Source organism: Poecilia latipinna, unplaced genomic scaffold, assembly GCF_001443285.1.
Source record: "Poecilia latipinna isolate Pla-1442-1.1 unplaced genomic scaffold, P_latipinna-1.0 Scaffold1542, whole genome shotgun sequence".
NCBI classification, from domain to species: domain Eukaryota; kingdom Metazoa; phylum Chordata; class Actinopteri; order Cyprinodontiformes; family Poeciliidae; genus Poecilia; species Poecilia latipinna.
Window position 1 is genome coordinate 82456 of NW_015114158.1, and position 16183 is coordinate 98638.

At 40.2% G+C, this 16183-nt stretch overlaps 1 protein-coding gene across 1 annotated transcript in view; it reads right to left on the bottom strand.

The window, feature by feature from the left end:
* ptk7b (protein tyrosine kinase 7b) overlaps window positions 1–16183 on the bottom strand; it is a 77570-nt gene that overhangs the window by 10395 nt on the left and 50992 nt on the right. Inside the window, exons 3-9 of the mRNA XM_015058457.1 lie at window positions 10666–10768; window positions 10375–10559; window positions 7460–7607; window positions 4684–4814; window positions 2603–2869; window positions 1776–1912; window positions 1538–1673 (exon numbers count right to left, since the gene is read on the bottom strand). Of these exons, the coding sequence (XP_014913943.1) occupies window positions 1538–1673; window positions 1776–1912; window positions 2603–2869; window positions 4684–4814; window positions 7460–7607; window positions 10375–10559; window positions 10666–10768 (1107 nt within the window). The remainder of the gene's footprint in view (window positions 1–1537; window positions 1674–1775; window positions 1913–2602; window positions 2870–4683; window positions 4815–7459; window positions 7608–10374; window positions 10560–10665; window positions 10769–16183) is intronic.

The following is a 16183-nucleotide window of genomic DNA, read 5'->3' on the forward strand; positions in this document are numbered from 1 at the left end:
GCAGATGAAATGGAACCAAACTGATCTGGAGCGCCTTGCGAACAAATTCGGAGCCTTTAAACGTTTAGCAGTAAGTTTTGTGAATTTTATTGGGGTTTTCTGTGAAACATACAATAGTACGTACATGTTTTGCATCACTTTTTCTAACAGCTTTGCACATCCAGACATTAAAATATTGCAACACTCTCTTCTCATAGTTCAGTGGTCTGCAACATTTACAATCCAAACAACCATTTTCACCCCCAGGCCAGATAAATAAATCTTTTATAGAGCTGCTAATGTTACACAACCAAAAAAAACCCATAAAACCTTTGGAGAAACATCTACTTTAGGAACATTTTTTGTTATTTTTAACTGCTTAACTGTCAACGTCAAGACGCCAATATGTTAGTCAATGTGCATATGAGGACACTGAACTTTTAAGGGGTTTTAAAGAAGCACCAATTTATTTGAATATAGAAAAAACATTTAAAAAAGAGAAAAAAAGAGGGGTAGATTAATTTCTTAAAAATCTGTTAAAAAATATAAATACAGAAAACAATTTCCAACCTAATTCCAGGGAAAATAGATTTAAAAAAAGAAAAATTAATTATACTTTTAGTGATATGATTATTTCATGAACAACCTGCAAACACATGCATTAGTTATTATATCCATACTTAAAACCAAAAACAGGTTGTTTATTCATACTTATTGAGAACCACTGAGGAAAATTGTCAGATTGGACAGAACACTGAGTTTCTCAAACTTATACTTTGGCTAGGCCATTCTAACATGAACGCGCTTTGATCAAAAAGGAGGGATGCATCTAAAAGTTGCAGCTCAGAAAGACTGACCAGCTTCTCTGGACAACATCATGATGCTGCCACCACTGTGCTTTTCATAAGGGACAGTGAGGTCCGAATGATGCATTGTTACACAAAGTTTTGCAGATAAGCCAGACAGTTTGATTTTGAAGCAGCTCCCTCCATTTGTTCCTGGAACAGCTGGATTTAAAATGAAATTAAATTACACACAGATGTTTTCCAATCAGGTGAGCTGAAAGCATTCTAAAAAGTTAGAATGACATAAAATCCCAAAAAAACACAACTTGGTGGTCACAAAGGGACAAATGTGACCAAATGGTGTTGCAGCAACAATGTCACACAACTTGATGGTTACAAAGAGGCTGTGGCCTATCAGAGGCTGAGATCAAGTAAACATGCTGGCCATCTATCACGGTTTAGCTCTACGACAGGAGACAGGAATGCATGATGGAGATAAGGTGTTAAAACTCCAGCTTGGACCAAACCCGCCATGTATGAGTCATGTTTCACACCTCTGTGGGTGTCCCTGCAGAAAGCCCACATAACACAGATTCCTGATTTAGCAGGCAAACACACAAGCCCTCAGGTATTAACCTGTGTTTGTTTCTTTTCTGAAAAAAAAAAATAAATAAATAAATAAATTTTGATTTCACCCATTTCACACAACCTTTCAGCAAAGAAAGAATTTAAATGGGCGTACGGATCATTAGAGCGTTCCCCCTGCAGCTTACCCAGCACGGTGACTCGAGCTTGGCCAGACAGGCGGCCGCCGACTGTCCTGGTTTCACAGCCGTACATTTGAGAGTCGTACACCTCCACGTTGTTGATCCTCAGGGTGCCGTTAGGAAACAGCTTGAAACGAGAGTCCTGGACGGCAAAATGAAGAGGGGGAAAAAAAGCTCCATGTGCGACTTCTCAACAACCTTGTATGTTGTTAAGAAAAGCGCACAGCTGTGAGTGACAACAAACCTCAGGTATAATCTCCATGCCGTTGCGGTACCAGGTGACTTCAGGCTGAGGGTTGGCCTGAGCGTAGCAGTGGAGGTAACCTGGTTTACCTTCGTCTAAGCTGCTGTCCAGAGGTTTGGACACCCAGACCGGGGGAGCTGTGGAGGCACAGAGAGACATCAGTATGCAACATCAGTTTATAGTCACCATATACACCCAACTCTCTCTGATGGATCTTGGATCAAAGTGCATTTAAATTAATGCTAATTATTATTATTTTTTGGTTTTCTTTGGATCTTTTCTGTCATAAAACACAAAAACAAAAGAATATTATGGCTTTAAGAGTAGGAATCAGTAGTATACAAGAATTAACATCACAATTACTGGAAATTATGCTTATTAAAGCATTAAAATAATCACTGTTATTTAAAATTATTGTATTTTTGTACTTATATTTTAAAGGAACCATTTAGTTTTTTTCTTCATGAAATAAAATTTAATTTTATGACTTCATTTTATTACTACTTATGTGTTTTTATTTTTTATTCTCATTTGTGAAAAAAAAAGCTGTCAAAGTTAAGAACTTAGGGTTTTAGTATTTTAAAATCTTCCTAATTTTAATGGCCGCATCAACAAAATGTTCCCTGAATATAAACATGACAAATAATTTTTTTGTTTGTTTTTTACAGGGACATGCAGCCACAGATTTTTGATAAATAATCTCAAAGATATCTGCTTAATCTCATCCCAACTTTACCTTTCACGAAATCCATTTTGCGTCTTCATTCGAACATCGTTGGCTTGCATTAGGAGCTCAAAAATGTTTCCCTGTTTTAAGCACAACTTACTTGCGACGGTGAACGTGACATCCTGGGTTCTGCGGCCGGCCTTGTTTTGGGCCACACAGGTAAAGGCGCCCGAGTCTCCCTCTTCCGTCCGGTTGAAGACCAGGTCCAGGTCTTCCTGGTACACCCGGCCCTCCGTGGGCACCCTGTGACCTTCCCTCTCCCACCACACCTCGGGGTCGGGCCTCCCTGTTGGGGGGTAACAGGTCACCCGCTGCATGGTGTCGGTGGTGAACACCCTCGACATCTTTGGCGACATGCTTCCGATGTCTGCAGCAACGAGAAGGGAAATGGAAATAACAGAGTGTGAAGTAGAGATTTAAAACGCTCCAACTGATTTCCATTTAATCATCGATTTGCTTTCAGAGTCACTGAAGCATTTCGATTTGGCCCTGAGCAACACTAATTCCCAGTTAAAGGATTTCTTGTCTTGTTAAAGTAAATCCTGTGATTTTAGGAGCAAGTTGCAGAAACCAGTGGAAGGAAGACAAACAGAGAACAGGTTGGACTTAGAGGGGGATTCACTTCTGTTTGGTGGGTCACCAAAAATCAGCAGCCCTTAAATACAAAGAGCAATAAGATCTGTTACAGGTCACAAGACCTGCTGTTAGCATTAATACCCAAATACAAGTCATTAATACTTCATATGAGAGAGAGAGAGAGAGAGAGAGAGAGAGAGAGAGAGAGAGAGAGAGAGAGAGAGAAAATAAAGGAAAGAAGTGAAAAGACAACCAAGCAAAGAAAAAAAATAAAAGAAAAAAGCAAAGAGAAAAAACAAAGTAAGTAAGAAAGAAAAAGAAAGTATGAATGAAGGGAGAAGAATGAGGAAGGGAAGTAGGGAAAGGGGGAAAACAAAATGACAGAGGGGAAAAATAGTAGAAGGAAAGAAAGTAAAAAGGGAGGTAGGATGGATGAAAAGAAAGATAAATGAAGGACACAAAGAGTAAGGAAAGAAACTTGGAAAAAAAAGGTGGTAGGACACAAGGAAACAAAAAAAAAAATAAGCAGCACAAGCAAGGAAATAAATTAAGTCATAATGATTCAGAGCGGGAGGTAAGTAAATAAGAGAGGAGAGAAAGTTAGAAAGGATGGAATAAAAAATAAGAGAAGTCAAGAGGAAGGACAAATCAAAAGACACAAAGAAGGTTGAAGGAAAGGAAAAACACAATAACAAAAGAGAAATGAAAGACACAAAACAGGAAGGGAAAATTACTAATATTTCAACAATGGGATAGGGAATACAGTCAGGAAATATAGCAATTTGTCCAATCATTTACTTTTTCCATACTTATCCAGACCTGGGAAATGCTGAAAAATGAAGAAGGTGGAGCAGAAATGGGACTATCTATTACTGTGACACAAATCTCCATGTGGTGCCAGCTGGGAAATATGGCGTTTATATGGATCTGTGGTTCTGTGGGTTAAAACTGCAGACTCAGTCATTTCTCGTTAATTCCTGACCCTTGGGATAAAGAGGAAAGCAATCAGGTGATCAGGACTTTGAAATGCTTAGAAATTCCAACCCTGAGCTCAGTCGCAATGCTGGACTTGCATGCACATGCATCAGAAAATGCAAGATGAGAAGCTTGATGCTGATTAAAACTATTCTGTAGGGAGTTTTTCCAAGTTCGTGTATTTGGACTCTAACACAAATTCATACTGTACTTGGCAGACTTTTATTTGGAAAATGATGAGCTTTATGACATTTTTTCATGGTGTTTTGCTGTATTGTCTTTTCGTTGCCTGTTTCAGCAACACCAGGATGTTATTTGTTACTGATGATCTCTGCCAGGTGTTGTTTACTCTGGAGAGAGCTCATTGGTCTGAACAAGTCTGGAAAACACCTGGAAATAATGTGATCCACTGGCGTCTTCGGCACATAATGGATCCAGCAGGGCCGGATGTCCGTATGGGAATCTGATCATCATCACGAAAATCTGGCTCTAAGTGAAAGGAGTGGAGTGCAGAGCAGAGCCGTGGACGGGGTCAGGGGGTAACATAAGCCCTCCTCGGATTTCAGAAACACAGGTTTTTGTCCGTCACCAGTTGGACAGCTGCAGTTTAATGTGTGCGCGTGTGTGTACCAGCTATTTGGAGAGATGCAGTCTGTGTAACCACAGATCCTCCGATGCCACGTCCCACACACTTGTAGGTTCCGGTGTACTTGGGTTTGACTTGTGTGATCAGCAGACTGCCGTTGGACAGCAGGGACACGCTGCGGAGAACAAACAGATAAAAACAGACGATTTAGATGAGATCGGTGCATGAATTCGACAGAACCTGACCAGGGCTCCGACACACGCTGGGTGTGAGAATTTCATACCAATTCAGACTCAAGTTCTCAGAGCTCTGGGTTCATCTTTTGGGCTATTTTAAAACTGCAAAAGTTCCTCATGAATTTATTGCTGATATTTCTACAGCGGTCTGGAATGAAGGATGGATGAATGGATGAATGAAGGAATGAATGATGGACAGATGGACGGAAGGAAGGTTGGATAGATGGACGGACAAAAGTTAAGGATAAAAGTATTTATATTAGGATGGATCAACGGATGGACCAAAATATAGTTGGATGCAGGACGGACGGACAGGACGGACGGGACGGACGACTGAGAACAAGTCTACAGTAAAAGAAAGGCAAGCTTCCCACATTCTGCTATAATTAAAAATAAAACTTTTATCCTTCAGGGGGTGAAGGCTGCCAGCTGGACCCAAGTAGCTGGCAGCTTCAGTGTGAGTGATGGAAAGGATGCAAAGTAATTAAAGACTGACCTTAAGCCAGACCGAGATGGAAATCTCACATGTGATGGTGTCGCTAAAGGCAAATCAGCAGCTCATCACAGCTTGATGAGAAAGTTATTGTGGATTTAGTTTAAAACAACATACAACATCTAATAAAAAGAAAATGCTTTTGGGGCTATTTTATAAGAAGAATTGTCCAAGATGGACTGAATCCCTGAGGCGGCGGCAGCAATACTTCTGTCATCTCGCCTTCGTCGTTCAGGAAGAGGAAGGGAAACGAGCTGTGGGACTTTGAGTACGTTTTCCCCTCATGACGACCATGAAACCGACTTCACTCTGAGGGAAACCTCTAAAATAACCTCACAAGAAAATAAGTCAAGACAGACTTTTTTTTTTTTCCCTTAAAAAAAAAAAGAAGAAGAAGAAAAAAACTCCTCATAGCTCTGCTGGACCCTGTGCATAAACAAACACTCGGCTTCGCAGTTTGCACAACGGCCTTGAGCTTAAACATGTCTATTTTCTCCTGATTTCAAAACATCTGAAAAACAATCTTCATCCAATAGTCAAACAAAATGTGCAGAGGGTTATCTAAACAGTTTTGTTCCCCACATCGAGCTGCATTTCTCTGGGGTTACAATCAGCTCACATCAACAAACAAGAATACACAAAACACAACGTTGCCTGGGAATTCCTCCAGCAACAAATGGAGATTTTAAAGAGGAATCAAACACAATTTTGTGTTGCAATCGTGCCATCAGTGCCTTTTGCTTATTACACAAATGAGTAACTAGAAAGTAGGGATGTTGCAAGTGATTGAATTGATAAGCCTGCCGCAACAAGCAATAATCAATTAACCACAGGATAAAGTAAAATGGGCTTGATAATTTCTATTCTGATTAATATTTTTTGAAGGCCAATTTTGGTTATAATGACATCATAATCCATTTTATTTATGATTTTGGTCTTGTGTATTTAATTATTTTTGATCAAAAACGTCCCAGTGCCAGTGTCAAGTCTTTACAAAATTGAAGTTTATTGTATTTATTCATGTTATTATGCCATTATCAAAACGATAACTGAAAATGGTCTCAAGACATCAATATTATCGTTTATCGCAATAAATTGTGGGACAATTTATTGTCCAGAAAAATTTATTTTTTTTCTGACAGGCCTCAACATTGATTATTCTGACAAATAATTGTGTAATCAAATAAAAAATTGTCCCTTCCTGTAGTAGTAAGAAAGAGAAAAGAGGAAACACTTTAGTTGCTCAACCTTTGATCGACAACTAAGCAAGGTGAGTGGCAACAACTCACTCACTCTTTGGTCACGTAGCAACAACCTGTTGAGTAATTTATGCAGCAGCAGTTTCAGGTTTTGCCCTGAAACTTGCATTGCAACAGCTCAAAAACTTAAAACTTAGCATGGAGTGAAAACTGGGGGTAAAACAGAAAAGCCCATGTTGCCGATATGGCAATATTTCTGATATTTTAAACAAAAAAAAACCTATCAATAATTATATAAGCGTTTCATATTAGTCGATATAAATGTTTTTCAGCCATATTGTGCTACAGTACAATGTCTACAGTAGACAAAAACATTTTTTAGGGACGCTTACGTGACGAGCTGAGGAAAAATGTACATTTCTCTAAATGACTACTATAATTATAAGAATGTCAAATGGCTAAAAACTCCCAATGCTCTACTTTGTGTTATGGTTCATAAAATCCCAGTGGAAGTCAAGTTTTAGGTTGGAATGGGACAAAATATGAATAAATGGGCTGTGTGGTATAATGGCTGCACCGGTGAGATGACTGCAGCCTCAGGGCTTTTTCCACTCACTGTGAGAACGCTGGAGGACTGCAGAGAAAGGCTATGTTCAAGTGATGTATGGCGGACTGCCCATTGTGACAGCTATGGCTTCCCTCGATGAGCAATTTGTCTAAAGCTCGAGAAAGAGAGCCACGAGGATAATGCAAAGGTTTCTACTAAGGAAGTGGAGCAGTTTAGGAAGGTGGATGCTTAAGTTTGTGTTGTGAAACGATAGAAAGAGTTGAAAGCTGGATGATCAGCCGGTATGAGTAGAAGGGGAAGAAACGACTTGAGGAAGCAACTTACCGAGACTTGTTAACCAGCAGCTCGTTCTCATGGTACCACTCCAACGTGGGTTCAGGCTCCGCAGTGAACTGACAGTGGAACATGGCTTCTTCGTTCTTCAGCACCACCTGGTTCTCAGGGGTGACCACCGGCTTCGGGACGCTCTTATCTGTGAGACAGACGGACAAACATATGCATGTTTACATGCGGAAGCAGCAGAACAGGTTCTAATGGCAGCAACAATTGCTTTCCCAATCATTACTGAAGTCTTTCCTCCTTAACGGTCACAAGGATAAACCGTAAGAATAATCACACACAGGTGTTTGGATCTATATCAGGCTGTTCTGTGTACTTTTCAGTAAAGCTGTTATAAGTGGATATATTGTTTGCTTTTCTCTCTTTCTGCAGGTGGAGAAGTGACTTTTAAGGCGTTTTCTTGTATTCTCTGTAGTGGAGCATTATGGTAAAAGCCATAACGCTCCTCTTGTGAAGTAAATCTGTGACCTCTCTGTGGCACTCAGACAACAACAATTCTGATTTCTATGCTGCTGGACAGCACACGGAAAAAAACAAAAAAGAGAAGCAAGGTTGTACTTATTTTTAAAGCAGTTTGTCAATTTCGGCTCCATCTTTGCTTAATAAATATATAAAATGTGACCATTAATAATCTGGAGGTGAGATTTAAATGATTCCCAAACCTGGTAGAGCCCATATTATTTTATAATTTTCCAAACGGGCATGCTTGGATAAACTTTACTCTGATATGCCAAAGGAAGAGATTTGCTGTATAATACAAGCCTGAGGGGAAGTATTGTACTCAAAATAAAAACCTGAAAACTGCTGAGCTCCATACAGGAGGCGCAGCATAAAAATACTCCTAAATCTAAGCAGGTTTACAGATTTGGGTCAAAACTTCAAATTTTCACACCTAGGAGGAGGAGGACGAATCGTGCCAGAGGCAGCATTGGGATAAGGCTCAGGGTTAGTTCTGTAAAAACTGATAACAAAAAAAGGTGTGTAGTCAGAGAACACCTGGCCCACCAAAGAAATCAGTGGGATGGCCTCAATACACAGGAAAAACAGGATGAATTTGCTTTTTCTCACAATGACGTCTATTAGAGAGGCAGACGGCGGCAAGACTGCAACTGGAAGCTTGTTGGGTTTTGTCCCCCCCATGCAGGTATTTGAGAGTCTTACAGGTGGGTAATTAAAATGAAGAAGGCTGTTAGGTTTCTCCAGCACAGACATGCTGCTGCATTAACTTTAAAGCCACAAATAATGGGTTAAACAACAGATTTCTGGAGGAAAACAAACAGCCTCCCTGAACAGCAAACTGTCTGAAAGCAGCCGCTGCACTCAGATCATCAGTTCCGCTTCAGGATATCAAGTTATTATTCGCTTTGCACGTTTTTATGTTTATATTTCAGTCTGCGTGGGAGGCGGGAAATGAAGGTACAAGTACACTCTTTTATAATCTCATTAGATGCTCTTTCAGGGCTTCCTCTCATCACTAATAGTGCTTAAACTGACGTCCTCTCCTTTCATTTGCAGCAGCAGCAGCAGACTTGGAAAAAGGCAGAGAAAACCCACATAAAAAAGAAAGTAATGTGAATGAATGTTAGGATTTTACAGCTTTATCTCCAACTCAAGGATTTGCCTGGAGCACTTTGAGCCAATCTGTTAAATTGGTGATCCAGAGTCACACTTAACAGAAAGGGATTCTCTTTTATTACTTTAATTACTTTTTTTAAAAACATTGTTGCATAAAAAGATTATATTTTGTCATGTGTATAGATGTGTAATTTTATGAATATTTTAAACAACTCTCTTGTCTGGGACTGGTTTTTTATGAAATTTGGAAAAAGTTAATATTTTATGACAAAAAGAAAGATATTACACTTTAAAAAATACTGGACATTTCTGTGTCTACAGTGCTGAGAACAAGTTAAGATTTAAGATTTTTTAAATCTTAGATTTAAAAAAAATCGTTTCAGATCAAACAAATATAAACTCATCATTTGATGTGAAAATCAAGCATTTCTTAATACGATTTCAAAACCAATTGACTTGTTGCAGTGGACGGAACCATAAATCCTGAATTTCTGTCTTTCAATTGTTAATATTAAGCTCATTAACTTTTTTGCGATGCAGCAGAACAATGACCCAAAGAAGCAAGCGCATCTCTGAATCGCTCTAAAGGCATAGTCAAAGTCCAAGAGACAGCGGAAACCCTGAAAACCCTGCAATGAATTAAAAATGTCCTCAAAGAGTGTTCCTCCAGAGTGATAAAAAAAAAAAAAAAACACCCACTCATCGCCTGTTACTGGAAACGCTCGCTGCAGCAATCATCACTGGTACAACTGGTTATTATGCTGATGAGGCAATTACTGTACAGGCAGGTTACTATAGGGAGCATTCTCCTGCTTAATAAATACAATTATAATTTGATAACCGCTTTTTGTATTTACTCAGAGTTTTTGTCTGATACTAATACTGTTTGTTAATCTTAAACATTTAAATGTTGCAAAAAAGAAAAAACAGAAAGAGAAGACCATGGATGTTAGCTTCTGCAGTAGTGCTAAGATGGTTTAAACTGCGTATTAATGCATATTAAGGTGCATTTGTTGTTTGGAAAAATAGGCAGCTATAAGCAGTTTTGGATGAGCATTTAGTCCTCACTGACATCAATGTTAAGCTCACTGGGATTTTCCAACAGGTGTGTTGAGCTACAGCTTACAGAGTTATCAGCCTTAAAGTCTCATTAAAGGGAGCGACAGAAATCTGGACGAGTCTTTTGTTATTGAAATTTCGCTGGTATCTTTGAGGTTTTGACCATTTGTTATTATTGTTATCCTCTTTTGCTTAAATAATGTCAAATGAATCATGAATAAGTTTCATCATCACTTCTTTAAGAGTGAGAAGAGTTAAAGTCTGACCTATGATGGTGAGCGTGAAGTTGCTGCTGCTGTAGACGTAGCCGGCTGCGTTTTTGGCGCAGCAGGAGTAAACGCCGCTGTCACCCGGACTGGCGCTCTGGATGGTCAGAGTCCTGTCCTTGTTGTTGGTCTGATGGCTGCTCTCCATCAGCTTCACTCCGTCTTTGAACCACTGGCAGGTCGGCCTGGGAGGAAGGGAAGGAGAGCAGGACTCAGGAGGGAACGTGTTGTCAACAAACACACACTTATCTACTTTAGAGACCTGCTGTAGAAGCAGAGGTCGACAATTACCGTGGGTGTCCATCGATGTGACAGCGCAACATGACCGGAGACGAGTTCTCAATTTCCCCTTCAGAAGCCGGCTCCTTCAGACTCACACCACCACTCTCCAACCCTGCAGAGCAAAAACGAAGCAGAGTCCAGGAGAAGGACAGGAGGAAAAATTGGGTTAAGTGGTCATCCTGTCATCTGTCAACACAGGACACATAGCAGCACAAATGAGAGGAGGAGGGATGAGGAAGGTGTGCAGCATCATCACTGTGACAGCCAGCGAGCGACCACAGCTCCTGTTTAGCTAACGTCACTGAACAACTCCACTCATCAGAGTGAGATGGGCTTCAGCTGGGCTTTTTAGTCATTTAAAGGACGCTTCATTGACTCGCTGTGATAAGGGATGCATCGCTGTCAGAAAATGAGCCAGAGGAGAAAGCAAGCAACGAGGCAAAAATGAACATGATTTGACAGCAAAAGTGAGGCAAAACTTTTAGACTATTTCTTCAGAATATAATTTTCAAGCATGTCTGCACCTCTAGAGAAGGTTGGAGATAACGCCGCACCAAAGGCAGAGGGAATTATGCAAAACTTGATTGGTTGTCTTCGAGTAGGAAATGAAAAAGGGAGAAAGGAAAGAAAAGTGGAGGTGAATTTATGTCATTTGTTGAAACGAATAAAGCAAATTGAGCAGGAATAGGAAGGTAATGTCATGAAGCTACCGCTGAAAAGACGACCCAGTACACTGGCTGATTTACATCAACTATCAAAAATGCAAATCTCAGGCCAGCAGGGCATTCAAGTATTTTTCTCCTACCTATGTACAAGGTTGAACCAACCGTGCATCAAATACCAACCTTCTCATCTCCACATCAAATGAAATTGTATTGTTTTTTTCTCCAACTAAACTCAGAGGAATAACTTGGAACTGTCGGCTCATGAAAATGTGGCATTGAAATGGCAGAAAAACAAACTAATATTTTTATATTTTACGGAAAATTGGTGGAAAGGATGTGTAATAAATTGCACTTGTATTTTAATTTCAGTTACAGTTCCAAATGATCACATGAATGTAATTAAGTATTTTTACGGCAATGTGGAAAACCCAGGGGGAGGAAATGAATCAGAAAATGAGGAATTTCATGGCATTTATTCATGCCATCAAACAAATCTGCATTTTACTATGAATAATAATAGATGGGGAAGCATGAAGTCCATGCATATCAGAGGTATATCAAATACCCATCATCGTCACGGCAACTATGTGCAATAATGCATTTGCAAAGGAATGCTTGCAACATTTCCACAGCTATCGCATTTCAAGTGTTATGCATTAAACTTGTGCATTCAAATAATTTAATTGGCCATAGGAAGGTTTATTAACAGATATGTGAAAACTGAAGAACTGTTCAGGATGATTCAGACGGCAGAAGTGGGGGGGAGGGGGGGGATATTCAGCTGATTTTTTTTTTAACTACTTAAGCCTTTTTATGTAATATTAGAAATATTAAGTGATGCAGATAAAAAATTGCTACTTTTTAAATGATAAAATAATGTAATTGCCTAAAATACAATTACAGCATTCTTTTAGTCAATGCTTGATCATTTGTAGCAAATGGATGAATCAGCAGCTAAAAAAGTACTTCAAACAACATGTGAAAAATGTAATCCTTTATGCTTGACTGATCAATACAGTGTAGGGATAATCTGTTGATTATTTTGAGGATTAACTGATTAATAATTGGATAACAAAAAGTGCTGAATTGAAGATTTTCTTACAACCAGGAGAAGTTAAAACTTTAACACTTGAGTTCTGGGTAGAACATATTTACAGACAAGGAAGATTTTATTTAAATCTTAAATACAAAAGGTAGACATTTTTTGTACAGTTCTGGTTTAACAGATGCTCCGAGTTTGTTGTTCTTTCAGCAAATGGCCCATTTTAGAGTTTCAACACTGAAGTTCACAATTAATCAATTACAGAATTAGCTGATTAATTGTTTCAGTCGTACTATGATTTGTACAGCAGCACACAGGAACATATTTACTAAAAAGAAAAGTTGCGATATGATTATATTGAATTTAATCTGACTGATCTGGTTTAAATTTATACCTATAACTGTGGACTAGAAACAACTTCAATAAATGTAATGTTTCTAAACTCATCTGAGAATCATAATTACACTGAGCTCTTATGATTTACTCACAATACATAACCAGCTCCCACCTACCTGGATTTCCAACTCTGTTTTGTTTACTGTACAAATATTTACAGCTTACATCAAGTAAAAACAGCAACTATCTGTTGTTTATGCGATGATATACAAGCATGAAACTATATGCTGTGGTGTTGCTAACAGAGTTTGCTTGGGTTTGCAGGTATAATCACGACTCTGTTGGGTTTGTGTACATGCGCCGAGCGTGTATTTATGCAAAACATTCCACTGGAGCAGAGATTCATTCCTAAAGCCTGTGGCTTGATGGTACGCCTGGATCATCTATGAAATATGCATGGCATGAGCCAACCTGAGACAGCGGAGGGGAGGAAGGAGAGACGCAGCTCCCCTGCGAGGTCACATGGGGCGCTAGAGGAAGACGTGTCATGAAGAATTACGCTCCAACCTGGCAGAGCTCCGCACCCTGAGGTGTCGTAGCAAACCGTCTCTACAGTAACAAGGCCTCCATCCCTGTTGTTTATCTCTCTGGCTGAGCCGGGCGCTGCTCATTAGAGCCTACTCAAAGCAGATGCCCAACAACTGCGTGAGTGCTCTCGCTCTCAGCTCTCAGCGAGTCATTTAAGGCGCGAGAGACGAGCGTACAGATGTGCTGGTGAGGGGTGATGCACAGATAATGATGCTGGGCTTGTAAACACGCCTGCAGATGTACTCAAATTATAAAGACTCCAGAAGATAACAATCGGTTGCGCTTCCTGTTCAAGGTCAACAGCTTTGACAGCTTGGTTGGGGGGGAGGGGACGGAGGATAAGTCAGCAATGAAGACCCGGGGCCAGAAACTTGGGCCGAGTCACTGAGAGCAAAACGGACAAGGAGCAAAATCTGTGACTCGCGAGCCGAAATAATCTGAAGGAACGAGTCCAATTCATGGACAGATTAAAAAACCGACAATCAATGACAGAACACTGCATAAGGATTTCGTTTTAGAGGTCTTTCAGTGTGGTTTTAAATTTTACACAGCACTGAATTGGCTCTTCTAAAAGTTTTAAATTATATATATTTTAGCTACAAACTCTGGTAACTGTGTCGTTCTTTTCAGTTTAGATTTAACTGCTGCATTTGATGCAGCGGAGCACAACGTTTTACTCTCTCATTTGGCACAGTGGATGGGCATTAGGAAAACACCAAAGGACTAGTTCAAGTCCTACTGGGTCCTCTATCATGTGGGGTACCACATGGCTCGGTTTGAGGCTCCCTTATATTTGTTTCTGCTCGGCTCCACATTAAAGAAGCATGGTGTGCTCGTCCACTGTTACGCAGATGATAGTCAGGTTTCTATCCTACATAAAAACAATGATGGAAACTGTTTAAATGCCATTGAATAAAACACGTTCTCATTGCCTTTTCTGTTGCCCTTCTGTAAACAAAAAAAAAAATCAATTTTCACGTAAATAAAGTAGGAACAGGAAAGAAAAAAACCTGTTTTGTTCTCTTCTTTGCATTAAAAAAATGTTTAGACCAGAAAGTTCACTTTTCATGTTATGTGACGTCAACACTTCCTTCCACTAGCTAGGTGTGTCCCACACACGGATTGTGGAGAGCTGAAAACATGTCTTCTTATGGCTTTCTTTCAACAAAATCCCAATAAACTTTATTGAAGGATGTAATGTTTGCAATGTGAAGAAGTTAGAGTACAAATGCTTTTGAAAAGCTCTGCAAATATCTCAAGCTTAATAAACAACAGAATCTAACAACTGGTTGAAATCTACTATCCAAATAAACCTCCAGTGAAACAATGCAGTGAAGTCTGTCGGATGAATTTCCTTTTTCACATTCATCCTGTTTATTATTAAACAGCCGCTCATTCCGCTCCTGTAACAGCCCCATTCGCAGTTCAGGTTTCTTCAGCTGTCAGCGTTGCAAACAGAGGATACTCTTTCATAACCTATTAAATGGGGGAGAAACACTCCCCGTAATTCCTCTCAGAATGCATGACGAAGTGTTGCAGCAGGCCTGGCCGCCGACGCCATAATTAGGGGCGTATAATTATTATGTTGGGAGGCAGAACGGGAAGCACGATCGTCATAATAGACAAACTGTGCGGATAAATAAATCCAACATTCTTCGGTAAGTTGAATGTGCGTGACTTTCATTCAGCGAGGCGAGTTGTTGCCATGGTGAAGGGTCTTTGCAGCAGCAAAGCGCAGTGAAAAAGTCGTTACCTTGACAAGTAGCGGGCAGGATTTGAGTAGCAGAGCCATGTGTGTTGGGATTGTTCTTATACTGTAAACACTAACGCACCCTGAGCGGTCTGGGCCAGCTGTCAGGACGGGTCAGATTGTATCAGCTGTGTCCGACAGAAGTCATCAAACGGAGCAGCGGGGAATCAAGAAGATGTTTGTGACAAGGAGGACTCCGTAGGAAAATGAAAATCATCGTCAGGATGAATGAACTGTGACGGGAGCAGAGAAAGTGGAAATGCACTCGTGGCTTCTGCTGGATAAATGTAGGTTAAGGACTGCGTGACCAAAGCAAAGATGGTGGCCACATGTGCAAGCAGGCATGGGCTTTCAGATCCGAATTGCATTATTTCAATATTTGATTCGTTTCTGCAAGCTATGTCCCCAAATCCAGAACAGCGCGGGCCAGCATCTTCTCTGAGACTCGCATGGAGAAACTAACAGTTGAGAGGCCTGAGCTCAGGGTCTCTGCTGGAGACCACTGACCAAACAGGACAAAAGGGTTTCAGACAGGGGCTAAAACCTCTATTAGCAAAAACAGAGGGGGGACAATTTCTCTTGAATAACTGAGACAGGATTAGCCCACCCACCACTGAAGGCAAGACAAATTAACTCACTCTTCAGTGGGGGAAGGGCAACAGCCCTCAAGTCCATGTACAGTGCATATGGAGCACCCACCCCTCCTTACAAGATGCATTTAGTGCCATGCACGCAAACTTGCACACACATCACTGAACGCACATGCAGGACTAATGCCGAAGGGGCTGACGTTAAAGCTGCAGAGGGCTCCATCGTCCGTTTAATCCATGTAGTGTAAATATGGCACAATTCATCAAAACAAGGCTGGATCCTCCTCCAGGAACAAGGCCAGCATGTAGCATCAAGTCATGGCTACACTTTGCTTCCTGCAAGAAATTTAATTATAAACTTCTCACTATTTAGCTTGAGGTTTCTTTTTGAGCACCTAAACAAAGCAATGTTTGGTTTAGTTGCAAGTAAATATTTAAATCTGTCCGGAATGATTCTGGTTATATTTGGGAATAAATCTTTGTTTAAGTGCATTAACAAAAAGTAGGTCCATCATACTATTCACAATTTTATTTTGAACATTTACTCGTACATCGA